The sequence below is a fragment of the Dermochelys coriacea genome, chromosome 11 (assembly GCF_009764565.3).
Source record: "Dermochelys coriacea isolate rDerCor1 chromosome 11, rDerCor1.pri.v4, whole genome shotgun sequence".
In the NCBI taxonomy this organism is placed as follows: Eukaryota; Metazoa; Chordata; order Testudines; family Dermochelyidae; genus Dermochelys; species Dermochelys coriacea.
In genome coordinates, this window is record NC_050078.2 from 4,687,288 (window position 1) to 4,703,763 (window position 16,476).

The following is a 16,476-nucleotide window of genomic DNA, read 5'->3' on the forward strand; positions in this document are numbered from 1 at the left end:
CTCTTACTATTTGTTCCATTACTTTATAAGAGCAAGAAGTTTTCAGCAATAATAGCAAAGAAAACACGAAAACAGAACATGACTTAAGTGAATTGTGTTCCACAGTCTCAAGATCTTACTATTAGTTAATATTATTTTAGCAATTATCCTAACGGAAAAAGTGGAAATTCCCTCCTTCTCCACAGCTGGACCACTTAAAAGAAGACTGTACATAACACTTGAGAATATGTAGCTGGCAACAACCCTGCCCTAGATGAGAAAGTGGCAGTGGAGATGGACTAAACCACCTAATATTACAGGAATTTTTCCAGCATTGTCTTCTGTAATTTAAGGGTGCTGCAGCAGTGGCTCTAGGTAAGAAGCAAAAGGAAAATTTTTGTCCAAGAAGAATTAAACTTAAAACAGAAGGGTTGTAAATATCTGTTTGAATTTTTAGCTGGTTTTCATTATACGAACACAGCTGGCTTCTGAAGCAGATCTCTGATTAGCTGAGGACTTCAGATACTACAATAAGGAGGATCATGTAAGTAGGAAGGTGAGATAGATACAGTGGGGGATTAATGGTGCTAAATATCTTCATTCTCCCTTCATCTGCAGTGTCAGATGTGTAAATAAGGGTAACAATAAATAGATAGGTTTCAGAGAAGCAGCCGTGTAAGTCTGTATTCGCAAAAAGAAAAGGAAGACTTGTGGCACCTTAGAGACTAACAAATTTATTTGAGCATAAGCTTTCGTGATGAACATAAGCATCCGATGAAGTGAGCTGTAGCTCACGAAAGCTTATACTCAAATTAACTTGTTAGTCTCTAAAGTGCCACAAGTCCTCCTTTTCTTTTTAATAAATAAATACAAATCAGACAGTTAAAGTAGGTGGAGATGGTAGAATGCCCCTTTTTTATATGGTCTGAGCATTATCCATCACTGTTAAGACAGCACTTCACACTTAGGCCTGGCCTACACTTAAAAGCTAGGTCAACATACCTACATCAATCAGGGATGTGAAAAAACCACATTCCTAACCAACAACTATGTTGACCTAACTCCCAGAGCAGACACAGCAATGTCTTAGAAGAATGCTTCCATCAACTTAGCTACCTTTGCACAGGGAGGTGGTGTTTCTACACCAATAGGTAAACCCCTTCCCTGCTGGGTCTACGCTAAAGGGTTCTGTTGGCACAACTATGGCAATGCAGCTATGCTGATAAACTCTCTGCAGCATAGCCATACCCTCAGAAGAAGCAAAAATGTGTTTTTACAAAATGTTCCAAGAACAACAAAAATCACAGCTCTGGAAAGGGGAGGAAAAAAGCATTTCAGCAGTTACCCTGGCCTTCTAATATCTGCTGAACTCTGCTACCATCCCAGGCAGTAATCTAGTCCCTCATTCTCTGAACTCCCTAATTCTAAATCCACAAGGAGAGTGGAAAAACCCACACACCGGAAGCATATCTACTGGTACCAATTTTTTTTTAGGTCTCTTCCTCTGACCCACTCTCCCAGCTTTAGTGTATACAGAAAGTTAATTTAGAGGAAAAGGACCCTGTATCACATCCACCAGAATAAGAAAGAAATGTGATGTCATTTTTTATCATTTTTGTACACAATATCCACCTTACTTGTCTCACTATCCAAACGTTAGATCTTTATTACATTTGAATAGCAGATGCCGAGAAATGTATTGAAACTTTATTCTACATCCTAACACATTTCACATACACTGCTCAACTTATCTTATTGCCTTTGTAACTGAGGCAACACAAATAGGAAAAGGTTACAGAGCTGGAAGGACTGCACAGTGCCAATACACTATGCATTCATGCACCTTTTCCTACTGGTTTGAGACCAGTAGTATAGAACACATATAATCAAACTAAAGTTAATGATACTGTCAGCTTTGAAAGGGTTTTTTTGCCAGAGCAAATCCCATTTTACATAGTTAATTGACATCAGATAGGATCTGTGAAAGTTGCACATTTGTTCAGAGTTCTCAGAATTAACATTTTACTCTAAACTAGGTGTAAACAACACTTTACAATCTAAGGAAATCTGAGATGAAAATTTGCTTAGCAATAAACAGAAGCTTTAAGTTTCCATCAAGTACTAAACGTCTGCAATTGATTTCTTCTGACAAGATCTGTTTTGCATTTATGCTGAAGCAAATTACATATAATAGTTGTGCTGAAATCCATTAACTTTCCTAAAGCAACCAGAAAAAGCACTTGGCAAGTCTGATCTATTAACCTATCATCTCTATGCTCTAAAGAGTAACTTCCCATCTGCATCATTACAGAAAAGACTAGACAATGAGACCATTTTTCTCAATGAAGGAAAGTAAGGAAATACACTAGAGCAATATAGTTTATCTAAAAGAAAAAGAACCCCAAAGGCGCTGCCACTGCATTGAATAGCCTTCTACTCAAATTTTCTCCCTCATGCAGCATTCATATACAACATGTGCCTTACATCTCATGCTGTACTAATGTATTCTGGGACTTCTGAAGCTACTCACATAGTACTGAGTACTCCGGAGCAGAGGTTTTTGTGTTCTCGCCTAAAATAAGGCACTGCTTTGGTAGCACATCTCTCAACCTTCAAACTTACCAGTGCGAGACAAAAGCAATCAAAATGTGTGACAAATTACTGAAACACGGAACACCTGTACTTTGTTGCATGTTGTGACATAACTGACATTAGTGGATTTTAACTATAAAATCTATTTCAAAGTATATTTTCTCAATGTGTGAATCAAATAAACTGTTTTTGCAATTTGTTACAGGTGGGGATTTAAGGAAAAGGGCCTTGCATAGGATGCTTGGGATCTGGAGAACAATAAAATGCTGGGAATCAGGATTCTCCTCCTGGGTTTGGGAAGGGGGTGTTGTCTAGGGTCAGTAGTGGTTACACACAAAATAGCCAAGCAAATAGATTTGGCACATTCATTCTGAAATATAGTGTGGCTGAGACTTGGGTCTGCCATACTATAAAACTCTGATCTTTGTTCTATTGCTAGCTATGCCAGAACCGGGCAACATCTCAGTTAACTTATCTTAAAAGATTAGGGGAAATTAATGATAGTTGCCTGCCTTCTATGGTAAGGATACGAGACCATGGTTAGAAAGGTTGAAATGCACCACTGAATAGGAGAGGTGAGACCTGAACTCATGGTCTACTAGCCATTGTCCAACAGATTATTTTGATGGGGAAGCCCTGTTTCTTGCTCCTCCAGAATATTGTTTCACTTAGTGGTGCAGTGAGACAAGAAGCCCAAATTGTTTGCAAGGCAGAATGTACTACAAAGTGTATTTGTGAGCTCTGACTGTAGGATAATGGTTAACTGCAATGCACCACGTCAGCCAGATCTAAGTTTAGTCTACACAGGTTTCTCCCTAGTTTAGATGGGAAGCCACAAGCAAAGACCTATTACCAGGCTTTGCTTCTGTGTTGTGTTTGAATGGATACATGGTATTGTACAGCCACTGCAAGCTCAGTGTTTCAGCCAATGGTTGGTTTGTTGTGATTTCTTTGTTAGCATAGAGAGGGCTTTAAGGACTGAAAGGTAACTTCTTGTAGTGTATATTATGGACACTAGGGTTGGTTTTGTTCTAGACAATGAAGTTCCTTTGGAGTGAAATGTTTAAGTAACTAATAAAACTAATAACTAAATGCCACCTCTCTTGGTACATGCTGCTGGGAAGAGAAGTATAGTTTGCATAGTTATATATGACCAGAAAAAGGCCATGGACCCTTCCTGGCTGAACCAATTTCTTGACAGCTTTGACAACTCTAATCTGTATATGTGTTAGCTTCAGTGTGTTGGATTTTCCTATTTCATTATAGTACCACAGCATTTCATTGACCCCCTTTCTATCATCTTCTCTGTGTTTTTCCTCATGTTAAGTGAGATGTGAACATGCCACGGTCATCTTAAGGTGCACATATGTCTCTGCAGCTGCTTCAGGTGAAAAGGGACTATGGTCTCCAGAGTACAGCCTCACAGAGATCTATTCACTAGACATGAAGAATCTACACCAAACCCTGCTGCTTCATAGTATGGGCTTGAACAGTTCCAAGCCGTTCTTTTTCAGCTGGAAAGGTGCTTTCCAGCTGAAATGTTTAGAGCTTTCAACAGCAGAATCTATACACAGAAGCCCTCTCCGTTTTAAGCTATGTTTAAACCATGGCTGCCAGCATGGTATAAGGATTTATGTTCATCTTCTTGAAGATCAATACAAAAATAGTTCTTGATTCAGCCCCACTGTATCTACTTTCCCTTCAATCTGCCTTCACTGGAACAGGTTGCCCTGCATGCCCCATTCTGTCCCTTATGCTAACTGCAGTGCTTTGCACCTTCATTACTGCCAATATTGTTATGCATAAGGAATATCTTCAAACATTTAACACCTTTTGTTTCCAGTGCGCTATTATGCAACATTTACAAAAGGGGAAACTGACAGACAAAGGCTGTCAGTTGGTCAAGGCCACAGAAGTCAGTGCCAGAGCTAGGATTAGACCTCAGAAGTTCCTGATTTCCACACGCATGCTCGAATAACTAGATTACACTTCTTCCAGATCAAGGAGGACATCATTCTAACAAAGAGCCAGAAGCCAACAATGGTCCTGTGCATACTGACAGCCTGTTGCCACTCCACTAAACTGAGTTCCTGAAGTGGTTTGTCTGGAAAATATGTCTCGACAATAACATGCCCTGTCTGCAGGCAGTCTGCAACAATATAATACGGTGCGCATTAAGGGAGAAATTTCCCCGAGTTGAGGCCTCTTAACTTCTATTGTCCAAGGACTCCATTCTCCATTCATCCAGGCCCTATTTCGTTTACTTAAAGGTTCATCCAGATAAGAAAATGGCTTCTCTGGAATAGCAAAAGCTTTATACAGATAAATAAAAGTTTAAAAGCAATACCTTTTTGGCTTCCTCATGAGTCACTGAACTACCTTCTGCTTCATCTTTGGAGATCAAAGAAATTCCATCTGAGGAAAATCAAATCATATCAAAATATCATTATAAAGCTTTACCTGAAAACCACTCAATGTTACAAATGGAAAGTGTTTCAAATTCAAACTTCTAAATGTGTCATCACTGACAAAAATAAGATAAAAAAATCTCAAATTAAAAGGACACGGTAGTTTTCACAAGTGAGTCAACTATGATGACATACAAGTACAATTAATGCATATTTATACTTTACTGGAGGCATCCATTTAAGTAATTGGATATATTATGACAAATTATTGGGACACTGAAATCATAGATCAAATATAAAATCTAGGGAAAATTATACTTCAAACAACATACAGTAGACCCTCCAACTTCTAATCATCCAAGAGAAGTTCACTTCTGCCACACAAACCAATGTTTACAAGACAGATTATGCAGAAAACACTTTATCTTCCCAATATGCAAATCTCAGATAGTGCAGCTTGTATTTGTAAATTCTTCTTCCTACCGAAAATTGTTCATCTTGCTGGAAATTCTGGTTTGTACTATCTGTAAATTATTACAACAGAACATACCAGCATGACTTTGGTTGGTTCAAATTTCCATTATGGACCCAGTATTTTCAAAGGTTTATTATGTGGCTGATTAAACTTTCTCAAGCCTGTTTTCTCCCTCCCCAGTTTCAACTGGATAAGATATTCTTCGTGTGATGTCCTAAGCTGTTACTGTGCACTGCTGAACAAATGCTATGCTCTATCCCAGCAATGGCTGGATTTCAGCAATGGGTGCAAGTTGCCTCTATATGTAGTTAGGAGTCCTTCTTTATGAAAGGTGCTATGCAAAAGCAAATTATATACTACCATACGTAAAATGAAAAGAGGCAACTGTGCATTTAAAGTATATTTTCATAAGCATTTGTGCCAAGTAAAGAGAAGAATTTTTAGAGCATCAGGTTTTTCATGCTCATAAAAATCCTCACTTATTTGCCTAGCACTCCTAGTCCATCCAAGTCTTTTAGAAGTATGCTGCCTTCCTCCTCAGTTTAATCATCAGTGTATCATGTTACTACGCATTCCTTCCTGCAGGTCACTCTTATATCACTGAAATATGTCACTGATCACTTTGTGTACGAGTCTTCTTTGCAGCTTCTGCCATCTGGGAGAGCCTTCCTCTCTCTCTCTCCAGTGCATCAGCTCTCCATTTATTTTAAAATGTATCTGAAATATTGTCTCTTCCTTGCCCTGCACCATTTAATTTCTCTCTCACTGTGCTATCAATTTACCATTGTAACTGAATTTAACTTGGTATAGCATTCTGAAATACTGTTTATACGAAATCAGTGCAAAACAAAGCTATATAGTAACGAAAGACAAGTTTTACATGGTATGCACCAATTCTCTACACTAGAAATGCTGGTCTGTGTTCATTTTCAGCATCCAGCTGCTAACATGTAGATTCCTCTCACACAATTTACCATTTGAAGAAAAATTGTGTGGGAGATGCAGAGGGAGAGTCAATTGTCATCATACCTTGTATCAGAATCTCCCAGAAATCAGCTAAGGTTTTCTCTTCCACCTTTTCTTTCAGGGCCTGGAGGAAATCATTAAAGCACTGCACCTCTGACAGCTGGAAAAACAACAACAAAGATAACACAGAAAAATAAAGTTAGCTTAATACCAAAGAGCTGTAATCTTAATGTATTATAAAGACATCTAACATGGGGAACAGGAAAAAAGACATTCCAAGCCACTGCACATTCATCTAGCTCCACTAGAACCAGAGCTTCTAATGTGCAGGGCATCACAAAAGAAACTGGTTTCAGAGTAGCAGCCGTGTTAGTCTGTATCCGCAAAAAGAAAAGGAGGACTAGTGGCACCTTAGAGACTAACAAATTTATTAGAGCATAAGCTTTTGTGAGCTACAGCTCACTTCATTGGATGCATTGCGTTGTAGCTCATGAAAGCTTATGCTCAAATAAATTTGTTAGTCTCTAAGGTGCCACAAGTCCTCCTTTTCTTTTTACAAAAGAAACTGCATTTCACAAAGCTGCACACACCCTTTTGTGACTAGTTTTGTCTAAGAAGATATTTGGAGAATGGCACATTTCTCCTTTGCAACCACTAGGTCACAGGTATTGTCTTTTCACATTAAGAAGCCACAACATTATTCTGTTGAGTCCAAAGGACCAAAACAACATTAAAATCTCTTTTAAATTTCCAGTGTTGTACAATTGACTTAGGTCTGTTGATCTTGTCCTGTTGCTAGCTTGTCATAATCGCTGAAGGAACAAGGTAGGTCTGCACATTATGCCCTGACATCTGACACAGAGTAGAGTTTTCACATATCGTTACCTTAATGGCCTCCTCTCTGAAAACTCTAATACAGTTGATGCTCTTCATGTAGTACTGTAAACCTTTAGTTTCCAAAAACTGTTCAATGCGGTTTACCAGCTGCTGGCTCACTGGAAGACAAAAAGACGGAATGCATGCTTTCAGAAGGAAGCAAATCCTTCTGTTTAGCTGGCTGTACTTTGTCTGTTTCTCCCAAAGTCTGTTCTTCTGTAACTACAGCACATCTATTGGTAAAAACAGTTAATCATATCAATGTTATATCAAGCTGCTCATCTCATCCAATAATGGAGCCCCTACTCTAAGATACAGAAAATAATCTTAATTTAATATATAATATTTCAAACAAATCCCAATGTGGCTGAGGCAGGAGAATTTACAACTTGAGATCAAGAAAACTAGCACTGACCCTGCTTGCTTGGTGGACAGTAGAATTGGAGCACCTACTATCAGAAAGTTGAAAGAGGCTATTTTACTTCACTAAGTATAATGCCTAAACCACCTATGAAAGACACATTTCAACGAACATGTTAGGTTTTCCATAAGTGGTATAATGTCATAGTTGCAGCAACAGAATAATCTCTGGTTGCTAGACTCTCGTGTGGATGTTACTAGAGATATCTTATTACCAGGGCCTTCTGAATACATTTTAGCCCTCAGTACAGTCATCTTAATCATTCTTCAAAGTGGAATATAGTGTAAACAATACCTGGGAAGATGTGTCTATATATCTACATTTACATAAATTGTGTGAGAGAGAAAGAGACAGAGGGAAGGAGACAGACAGACATGTAATGGTAAGAACTGGAATACCAACTGAATCCTCACTGCTGAGTGACTTAAAAGGCAGACAGTTGTAAAACACATTGGAAAATGTGAAAAGTAAAATGCCAAAAAATAAAGACAGTGGAAGTCCTGAGTATTCTCCCACATTTTGTTCTTTTACTTGCTTAGTGGTTAGTGAAAAATATTTGCCCAACTTCATCTGCTGTGTACATACACCCCAAAGAGGTCATGATGAAGATGCCTATTCATTACCTACAGACCTGGGCAATGGGACATACCCAGGATAACTCTGACAGCTAAGCAGCAACCCTAGTAATCAATAAAGGATTTCCCTGTGCGTAAGTTTAGAAAAGGCTCAGATCAAGTTACAGTTTTGCTTTTCTAGTTCTTCTCCATATTTTATACTCATCTGGCAAACTTCTGCATTTTACTGTAATACTGTTAAATACATAAGATTCCCAGTGATAAATAATGCTGTGAAGTACAAAATACCAGAGATGGATGAGGAGAAGTTATTTAGTTTTCAAATTCTGAAGCATTTCATATTTCATCTACAACACCAATGAAACTAAAACACAAGTACAATATATAACAAGTCCCAAAAAAACATTCTACTTAGACTTACTTACTCAGCAATGTTGTATTTTAAGGCTTGTTTAACATAAATGCTGTTCAGTCTGCTGAAGCATACATTATACGTACATACTTGCAAGTCCCAATCCATTGCAACTCAGGATAATAACTAAAGCAAATGATAATGCTTTTATAATTTCCATTAATAGCTAATAAAGACTATCATCACTAGAGTAGTCATTATAACATTCAAACTCCATAACCAGTTACTCAAAAAGTCTGCTAGAAATGAGAACATACAGAATATTTTAACAGGTGCTTTCAGGAAACCACAGTCTAAGAATAAATGTAACTAACATGTCTTATTTCTATATATATTTGCTAGAATAATCATATATTAGTTGCTTCCCTCTTCTCCTCCCCCTTCCTTATCTTTAGACTGTGAGTTCTTCAGGGCAGGCATCATGCCTTCTTTATTTGGACAGCACTCGGCACAACATGAGAACTACTGGACACAAACAATAACCAACAAATTATTCTCTCTTGTTACTTATGATACATACCCCAGTCCCTCTGATGGCAAGACAGGATTTTTCCCTAACTCTCTTACATGCAGTAGACATAAGCCTGTTATATAACACATGGTACTGATTTTCCATTGGATTATCTCATCAAAGCAGTGGACACCAACCCCAAGGTGTGCTGAGGCAAGTTCAACCTTTTTCTTTCGGAGGCCCCTCCAACATGCTATAAAAATTCTACAGCCCACCTGTGCCACAACAACCGTTTTTCTGCATAGCCAGTAGATTAAAAGCCAGGGCTAGCACTAGGGGGCAGCAAGCAGGGCAATAGCATGGTTGAGAACCACTGAGCTAGAGCACTGGGAAAAGCCAAAAAGGGTAGCACTGGTAGACACTCTGGTAAGTTTGGGGTCAGAGAAATACAGAAGATTCCAGAACTGTTGAATCTGTATTCTACTCCTCTTTCACTCTTCTCCAGACTCTAAAGCACATATGCAACTAGCCACCGGTTTCATGTTCTGCAAAACACTCACCTGAACTTAGTTTAAAGGACAATAGCTATTATGACAACAGTTGAAAAACAAGAGGCACCCCACACTCTCCCCATTATCTGTTGAATCTATGATGTCCATAGAGGAGGAAATGTACGATGGTTCTGTACAATGCTTGACTGATGGCACAAAAAATTGAATTCAAATACACAAAAGGCTCACCCTTCCTCCACACAGGATGGTCACAACACTTATTTACTTTACCAGTAACTAACAAACTAAATTGAACTCCACAAGTTAAGTCAGTCCATTTTTTCATGCTTAACGATTTTCTCATTAAATGTTCTAATTTCTTACAAATTGCACTAATAAAAGCAAGTCCTGCTGTTTTTTTTCTCTCTCTCCTTTTAAATGCTCCCTTTTCATTGATGTGTTAAATTAAAACGCAGGCATTAAGAGAGTATAATACGAGTCTTTATTGTCAGAATGATTCCTGCACACTGCTAGGAATTATCAGACACTTCGTTTATTCTTTTACATTTCTTTCTTTCTTTCTTTTTTTTTTTTTTAAATTTCTGTAACATTGGCAGGCATCAGAACATGGAATTTTACATGTTAGAAACCTTGGACTACTACTTTGTGAGATTTGTCCTAGGGGACTTAAAAAAATCCCAAATTGTGTCAAAAAGAAAAGGAATATTTGTGGCACCTTAGAGACTAGCCAATTTATTTGAGCATAAGCTTTCCTGAGCTACAGCTCACTTCATCGGATGCATTCAGTGGAAAATACAGTGAGGAGATTTATATACACACAGAGAACATGAAACAATGGGTTTTATCATAGACACTGTAAGGAGAGTGATTGCTTAAGATGAGCTATTAACAGCAGGAAGGGGGGGGGGGAGGGGAAGGAGGAAAACCTTTTGTGGTGATAATCAAGGTGCACCATTTCCAGCAGTTAACAAGAACGTCTGAGGAACAGTGGGGGGTGGGGGAGAAATAACATGGGGAAATAGTTTTACTTTGTGTAATGACCCATCCACTCCCAGTCTCTATTCAAGCCTAAGTTAATTGTATCCAGTTTGCAAATTAATTCCAATTCAGCAGTCTCTCGTTGGAGTCTGTTTTTGAAGTTTTTTTGTTGAAGGATAGCCACTCTTAGGTCTGTAATCGAGTGACCGGAGAGACTGAAGTGTTCTCCAACTGGTTTTTGAATGTTATAATTCTTGACGTCTGATTTGTGTCCATTTATTCTTTTACGTAGAGACTGTCCAATTTGACCAATGTACATGGCAGAGGGGCATTGCTGGCACATGATGGCATATATCACATTGGTAGATGCACAAGTGAACGAGCCTCTGATAGTGTGGCTGATGTGATTAGGCCCTATGATGGTGTCCCCTGAATAGATATGTGGACACAGTAGGCAATGGGCTTTGTTGCAAGGATAGGTTCCTGAGTTAGTGGTTCTGTTATGTGGTGTGTGGTTGCTGGTGAGTATTTGCTTCAGGTTGGGCAAGGCTGTAAGCAAGGACTGGCCTGTCTCCCAAGATCTGTGAGAGTGATGGGTCGTCCTTCAGGATGGGTTGTAGATTCTTGGGGATGTGTTGGAGAGGTTCTTCACCACAAAAGGTGTTCCTCCTTCCCCCCCCCTTCCTGCTGGTAATAGCTCATCTTAAGTGATCACTCTCCTTACAGTGTGTATGATAAAACCCATTGTTTCATGTTCCCTGTGTGTGTGTATATAAATCTCCTCACTGTATTTTCCACTGAATGCATCTGATGAAGTGAGCTGTAGCTCATGAAAGCTTATGCTCAAACAAATTTGTTAATCTCTAAGGTGCCACAAGTACTCCTTTTCTTTTTGCGAATACAGACTAACACGGCTGCTACTCCGAAACCAAATTGTGTCATGATGCAACTTTATAATGTGAAGAAAGTGCCGTGCCATAATTTTAAGTGAGAGTCTTTTAATATGATGGGAGAGCCTGGTCATAAACAAATCTGTCCTCAGATAGAAGAGCAATGATTAATGAATGTTACATGCTAGGACACAAGTGTCCCATAGTCCCTGCTCTGGCTAGTCTACCTAGAGATTGATTTTAGGCTTCCATTAGATAGATAGATAGATAGATAGATAGATAGATAGATAGATAGATAGATAGATAGAGCAGAATACAGTAACTAAAGACTGCACAAAGTCCTTCACAGTGGATTCTGCTCTTTGACTCTGCTAAGTTTGACAGTTCCGCTTGTTATTTCTTTCCTTTCCTTCTCCTCCCCACCAGCCCCCGCTTGTGATTTTTTGGTTTTGGTTGTCATGGGAAAGCCTTTGGCTTTTGGCAAAAGGTGAGTTTTGCAACATGCTCTGATAAGAGTAAGGTGTCCCTTCAGTCTTATCTCCTGCTGTAGGTCATTCCACATATGGGGGCTCTTGGCTAAGAATACCTTATCTCTGGCCTCTCAAGCTTCATCCTGGATACAATTAGCTGAACTGTCCCAGAGAAGCACAGCTGTCTTGGTGTCTTTTGATTGGAGAGTTGGTCTCTGATGTACCATATATGGGCCCCAAACACTGAGGGCCTTTAAGAATGGACACCTTACCTTATCTGAACTGAGAGCCTTTACCCAGTTCAGACCATTGGTGTGATACATTCTTTTGTAATTTTTCTATCTAGAGAGAAGGACTACTACATTTTGCAGGAGCTGGAATTCCTGTGTTACCCTGACCTGCAGTCCCAGTTGTCAGCATTTTCCATCTCACCGCCAGAAAGTTTTGGTCTTCCCTACTTCTTTCCCATGGTACAGCTGATTGGGTTATATAAGGAATTGCATGATTATATGATGTGCAAACTACAGAATCAGATATTAGAGAAGGAGAAGAGAAATTAATTCATCCAGTCCATCTCTCTGTCAATGGAGGAGACATTCTCTGTTGCAAGATACATTTACTAGTGCTTCTACCTTTAGTGAAATATGCCAGATCGACTCTGCTGGAGACTGCCATCCTCTTTTTATCCACTGCATAGCAGCCCAAGCTTGCTCACGCTGCCCTGACATAGAGGGGTTACCCCACGGCTGAGAGTGCAGGTCAATTTCTATATATCTATTCAGTTCAGCCCTTGTCCTCCTTGCCAACAAGGGTACTGACTGGCATCACCTGAGATGGTTGTTTTGTGGTCCTAATACAGTTCTTAGTGGATAAGATTCCATATCAAAATACCCACCATCAGATGATAAAACTTATCAGGCACTATCAACTAGAGCTAGTTGATCCACAGATGAAAGGCTCCTTTCCCCATAACCAATCTCCTGAATCATCCAGTGCTCCAATCATAATGATTTGTAAGAAATGACAGTGCTCAGAGTAAGAGCTCATCACTTACAGGAACTACTAACAAATATTGAACTGTTACACCATGACGATCATCAATTTGTAACTCAAGCATGTGAAGAATTAGATTCTAATTGGAAAACTTTTCTGCTTTTCAGAGACTTCCATCCTCTTAAGATCAAGTCTTTACCAGCTTAAAACTCTTCCTGTCAGTGGATACTTGCTAAGCGATAATTATATTGGGAGTGTCTGGAGTATTCATCTAATACCTCTAGGTGTAAGAGGTGGCATTTAATTTAGGAATGGTTCCACAAACTTGTCCTTCAAGGAATTCTCAATTCCTGTTTGTGGGCATGGTTACACTTGCAGATGTAGAGTGCTGAGAGTTAAACCAGACCTCAGAGAGCCCAGTAGGGAAAGCGAGGCAGTGTGTCCACACTGTCAGATTCAAGCGCACTGGTGTGGCCACATTAGCAACTCTTACAATGGCCACAGAGAGCAGTGCATTGTGGTAGCTATCCCAGCATGCAAGTGGCTGCAATGTGCTTTTCAAATGGGGGGTGGGTGGGGAGTGTGACAGGGAGTGTGTTGTGTGTTTGTGGGGGAAGAGACAGCGTGTTTTCGGGGGCTGAGAGCTTGTCAGCATGCTGTCTTGTAAGTTCAGACAGCAGCAGACCCCCCCTCGCCCGCCTCTCTGTCTCAAACACAGCATTCCACAGTAATGGCTTGCTTTATCCCAGAGCAGATAAGCATGCCGGTTGTCAGAAATGGAGCTTTGAAAGGGGATATCCGCATTCCTGCAGCAATTCCAAAACAATGACAAGAGTGGCCACTTGACTTAAGGAGATTATGGGACATTTCCAGAGGCCGATCAGAGTGCAGTAATGCAACACCTCGTTCACACTGATGCCGGGGCGTTTCAGCCAAGGGGCAACAAGCTTTATGCTGCTCGTGGAGGTGGATTAACAGGAGCACTACAGCTGCAGAGTCCAGGCGCTCTAAGTGCCTTGCCAGTGTGGACGGGTCGTGAGTTAGGGCGCCCAGGGCTGCTTTAATGCGCTCTAACTTGCAAGTGTAGCCAAGCCCACAAGGCTCTCCAAGTAGTTTCTTGCACAAGGCAACTACCATACCTCAGTAAAGTGTCACCTTAGCAGGCAAAATCAATCAAGCAATAGCTACTTTGTTCCAAGACAATAAACATACATAAAAGTTCAACTTCTAAAGTCCTCAAGCCAAGTAGTTAAGAAGTAAGAACTGCATTGCTTAAAAGACGCAGTAGTGAATAAACACTGATATATAATCTTGTATTGTGTTTGGGCCAAAACACAATACAACATACAATGCTTGATTAGATATTGAGGAGAAATAGACTACATACAATGACAGGTATAACTGATAGCAGCTAAACGACTGCATTGGGTGACCAATAATCTGCAGATAAGAGGCAGATTTACAGAGAACTTCCAAGCAATTTAATACATAAATCTTCTAATGGCTTAAATATTGTCATCAAATCAATCATGGATTTTGGTATATCTGGCAGCAAAGTCCAAACTATCTTTGATATATGAAAGATATCTGGGGTGGTAAGCAAACAGGTGAACTAAAATCAAATACATACCAACAAGAAATACTAGTGTCTTGTAATAAACCTTAATAATCTTTGTTGCACTTCTTTATACAGAGAGGCTTATCAAGAAAGTACCACCCCAGTTTGAACATTTGCTAAATTTCCAAATCAAATCTATCATCACAGCAATTCACTTACCAACATGAAACAATCTGATGTAAAACAACCTGGATATAATTTCTACTTATGAGGAGATTTGCAAAGCTATGGAAACACTGAGTCTCCTAGGCCTGGCAGGATATTTGCTGGGATCTATACATGGGGATGTGATGCACTGATTGACTCTCTAATGTCATTTCTCTGCAATGTCTGGGAGTAAGAAAAATTGACAACATTGCAACAAGCAGAAAGACTCAAAGAGTGACAGTGGTATTACTAATTCTTTCTAGGCAGTTCTATAGTGCTCTTCACCATAAATTCCACAGCTGTAATTGCAGCAATACCTCTTTACTAGGAGAATACTGAAAGTTCTTCTAATCTAAACTGATTGCTGGACAACAGACACCACACTGCCAGAATCAGCATGTGTTTTGGCCACAATGTAGGCTGTCAGATAAGATTTTTGCTGCTAAACAATTGCAAGGAAAATTCACAGAACAAAATAAAGATCTTTGCACATTCTTTTATCAATCTAACTCAAGTCTGTTAGCAACCCTAGTCTCTGGGGACTTATAAGGATAAGATGTCCACTATTATCCAACAATTGGAGAATAGACAGCATGCTTGTAAAAGTCTATCCAGGTAAAATGATGTTCAATCCTTTTGGCACTATAATGATGGCAGGGTGCATAATGTCCCTGCTGTGTTTTAGACTTTTCTTTGCAGCAATGGTAGATGAAGCAACTCGTGATCTATCCCTGGAGTAAAGACCAGATTTCACTCAGACAAACTAATCTATTTTATTAGCATGCACTGACAAAGTTGTCAGAAGCTCTTATTAGAGGAACTGCTCTTTGTGGATGACTGAGCACTTGTAACCTACTCTAAGCAAGACTGCATAATATGACATCTTTGTGGCCATGAACAGTAAACAAGAGAGTGAAGCTATTTGAAAAAAAAAAACACAGACTATGAAAAATGCCAGCTTCATCCGCAATAATTATCACACCAGTAAGTTGGCCTCCTCAAATACAGCAGACCATGTCAGCCACAAGTGGTACTGTACAGCGACAAACTACAAACGCTTCAATTACAAAGTGAAGACGATTATGGTTTGACAACAAATTGGAGTGCCAGTCTCAGAGAGTGCTTCTGCCCCTGCCTGTTTGAAATTGGGACAACCCTTATGCCTATCTGAAATCAGGACATTCTCTAATCAACCCCAATAGATACATATACTTTCAATGAGCTGGCTTCGGCTAGCTAAAAGGGTTACACATTGTGTATATTGTGAAATTCAGCACATGGCCCTCTGATTACTTAGCACGCACACTGCTTTCTTCCATGAATGCCATAAAGCTAGAGCCCACTCTTACAAAGTGCTAGCGTAGTCACTGCACAGGACCAGCTTGTATCCTTCTTCGTGTCTTTAAAACAAAAAATATCGTGTCAAGCCTTTCTGAAGGGTTTTTTCATGCTTGGGTTTTTGTTATTGTTGTTGTTTTAACCTGGGAAACACCCGAAACATCAGGTCCAGGCTTCAGTGGTTTTTTCTGGAGAACTTGTTGGGGATGGTATAAGATGTGTATCATTAGTGTCCTCACCTTAATAATGGAGAAAGGAGATGGTGGTGTGGTTGATCTTTAAAATACTACTTTTTTAACACCTATATAACTTTAATGTCTAAAAAATACCTTCCTTTCTCCAAAATGTTAAAACAGTTTGATTAAAAATCCTTTC

General features: G+C 39.5%; 1 protein-coding gene across 1 annotated transcript in view; it reads right to left on the reverse strand.

The window, feature by feature from the left end:
- The window catches only part of XRCC5 (X-ray repair cross complementing 5), a gene marked incomplete at its 5' end in the record, with an annotated part of 66,155 nt that overhangs the window by 2,007 nt on the left and 47,672 nt on the right, over nucleotides 1–16,476 (reverse strand). The window contains 3 exon segments of the mRNA XM_038421998.2: nucleotides 4,919–4,986; nucleotides 6,484–6,580; nucleotides 7,306–7,415. Of these exon segments, the coding sequence (XP_038277926.2) occupies nucleotides 4,919–4,986; nucleotides 6,484–6,580; nucleotides 7,306–7,415 (275 nt within the window).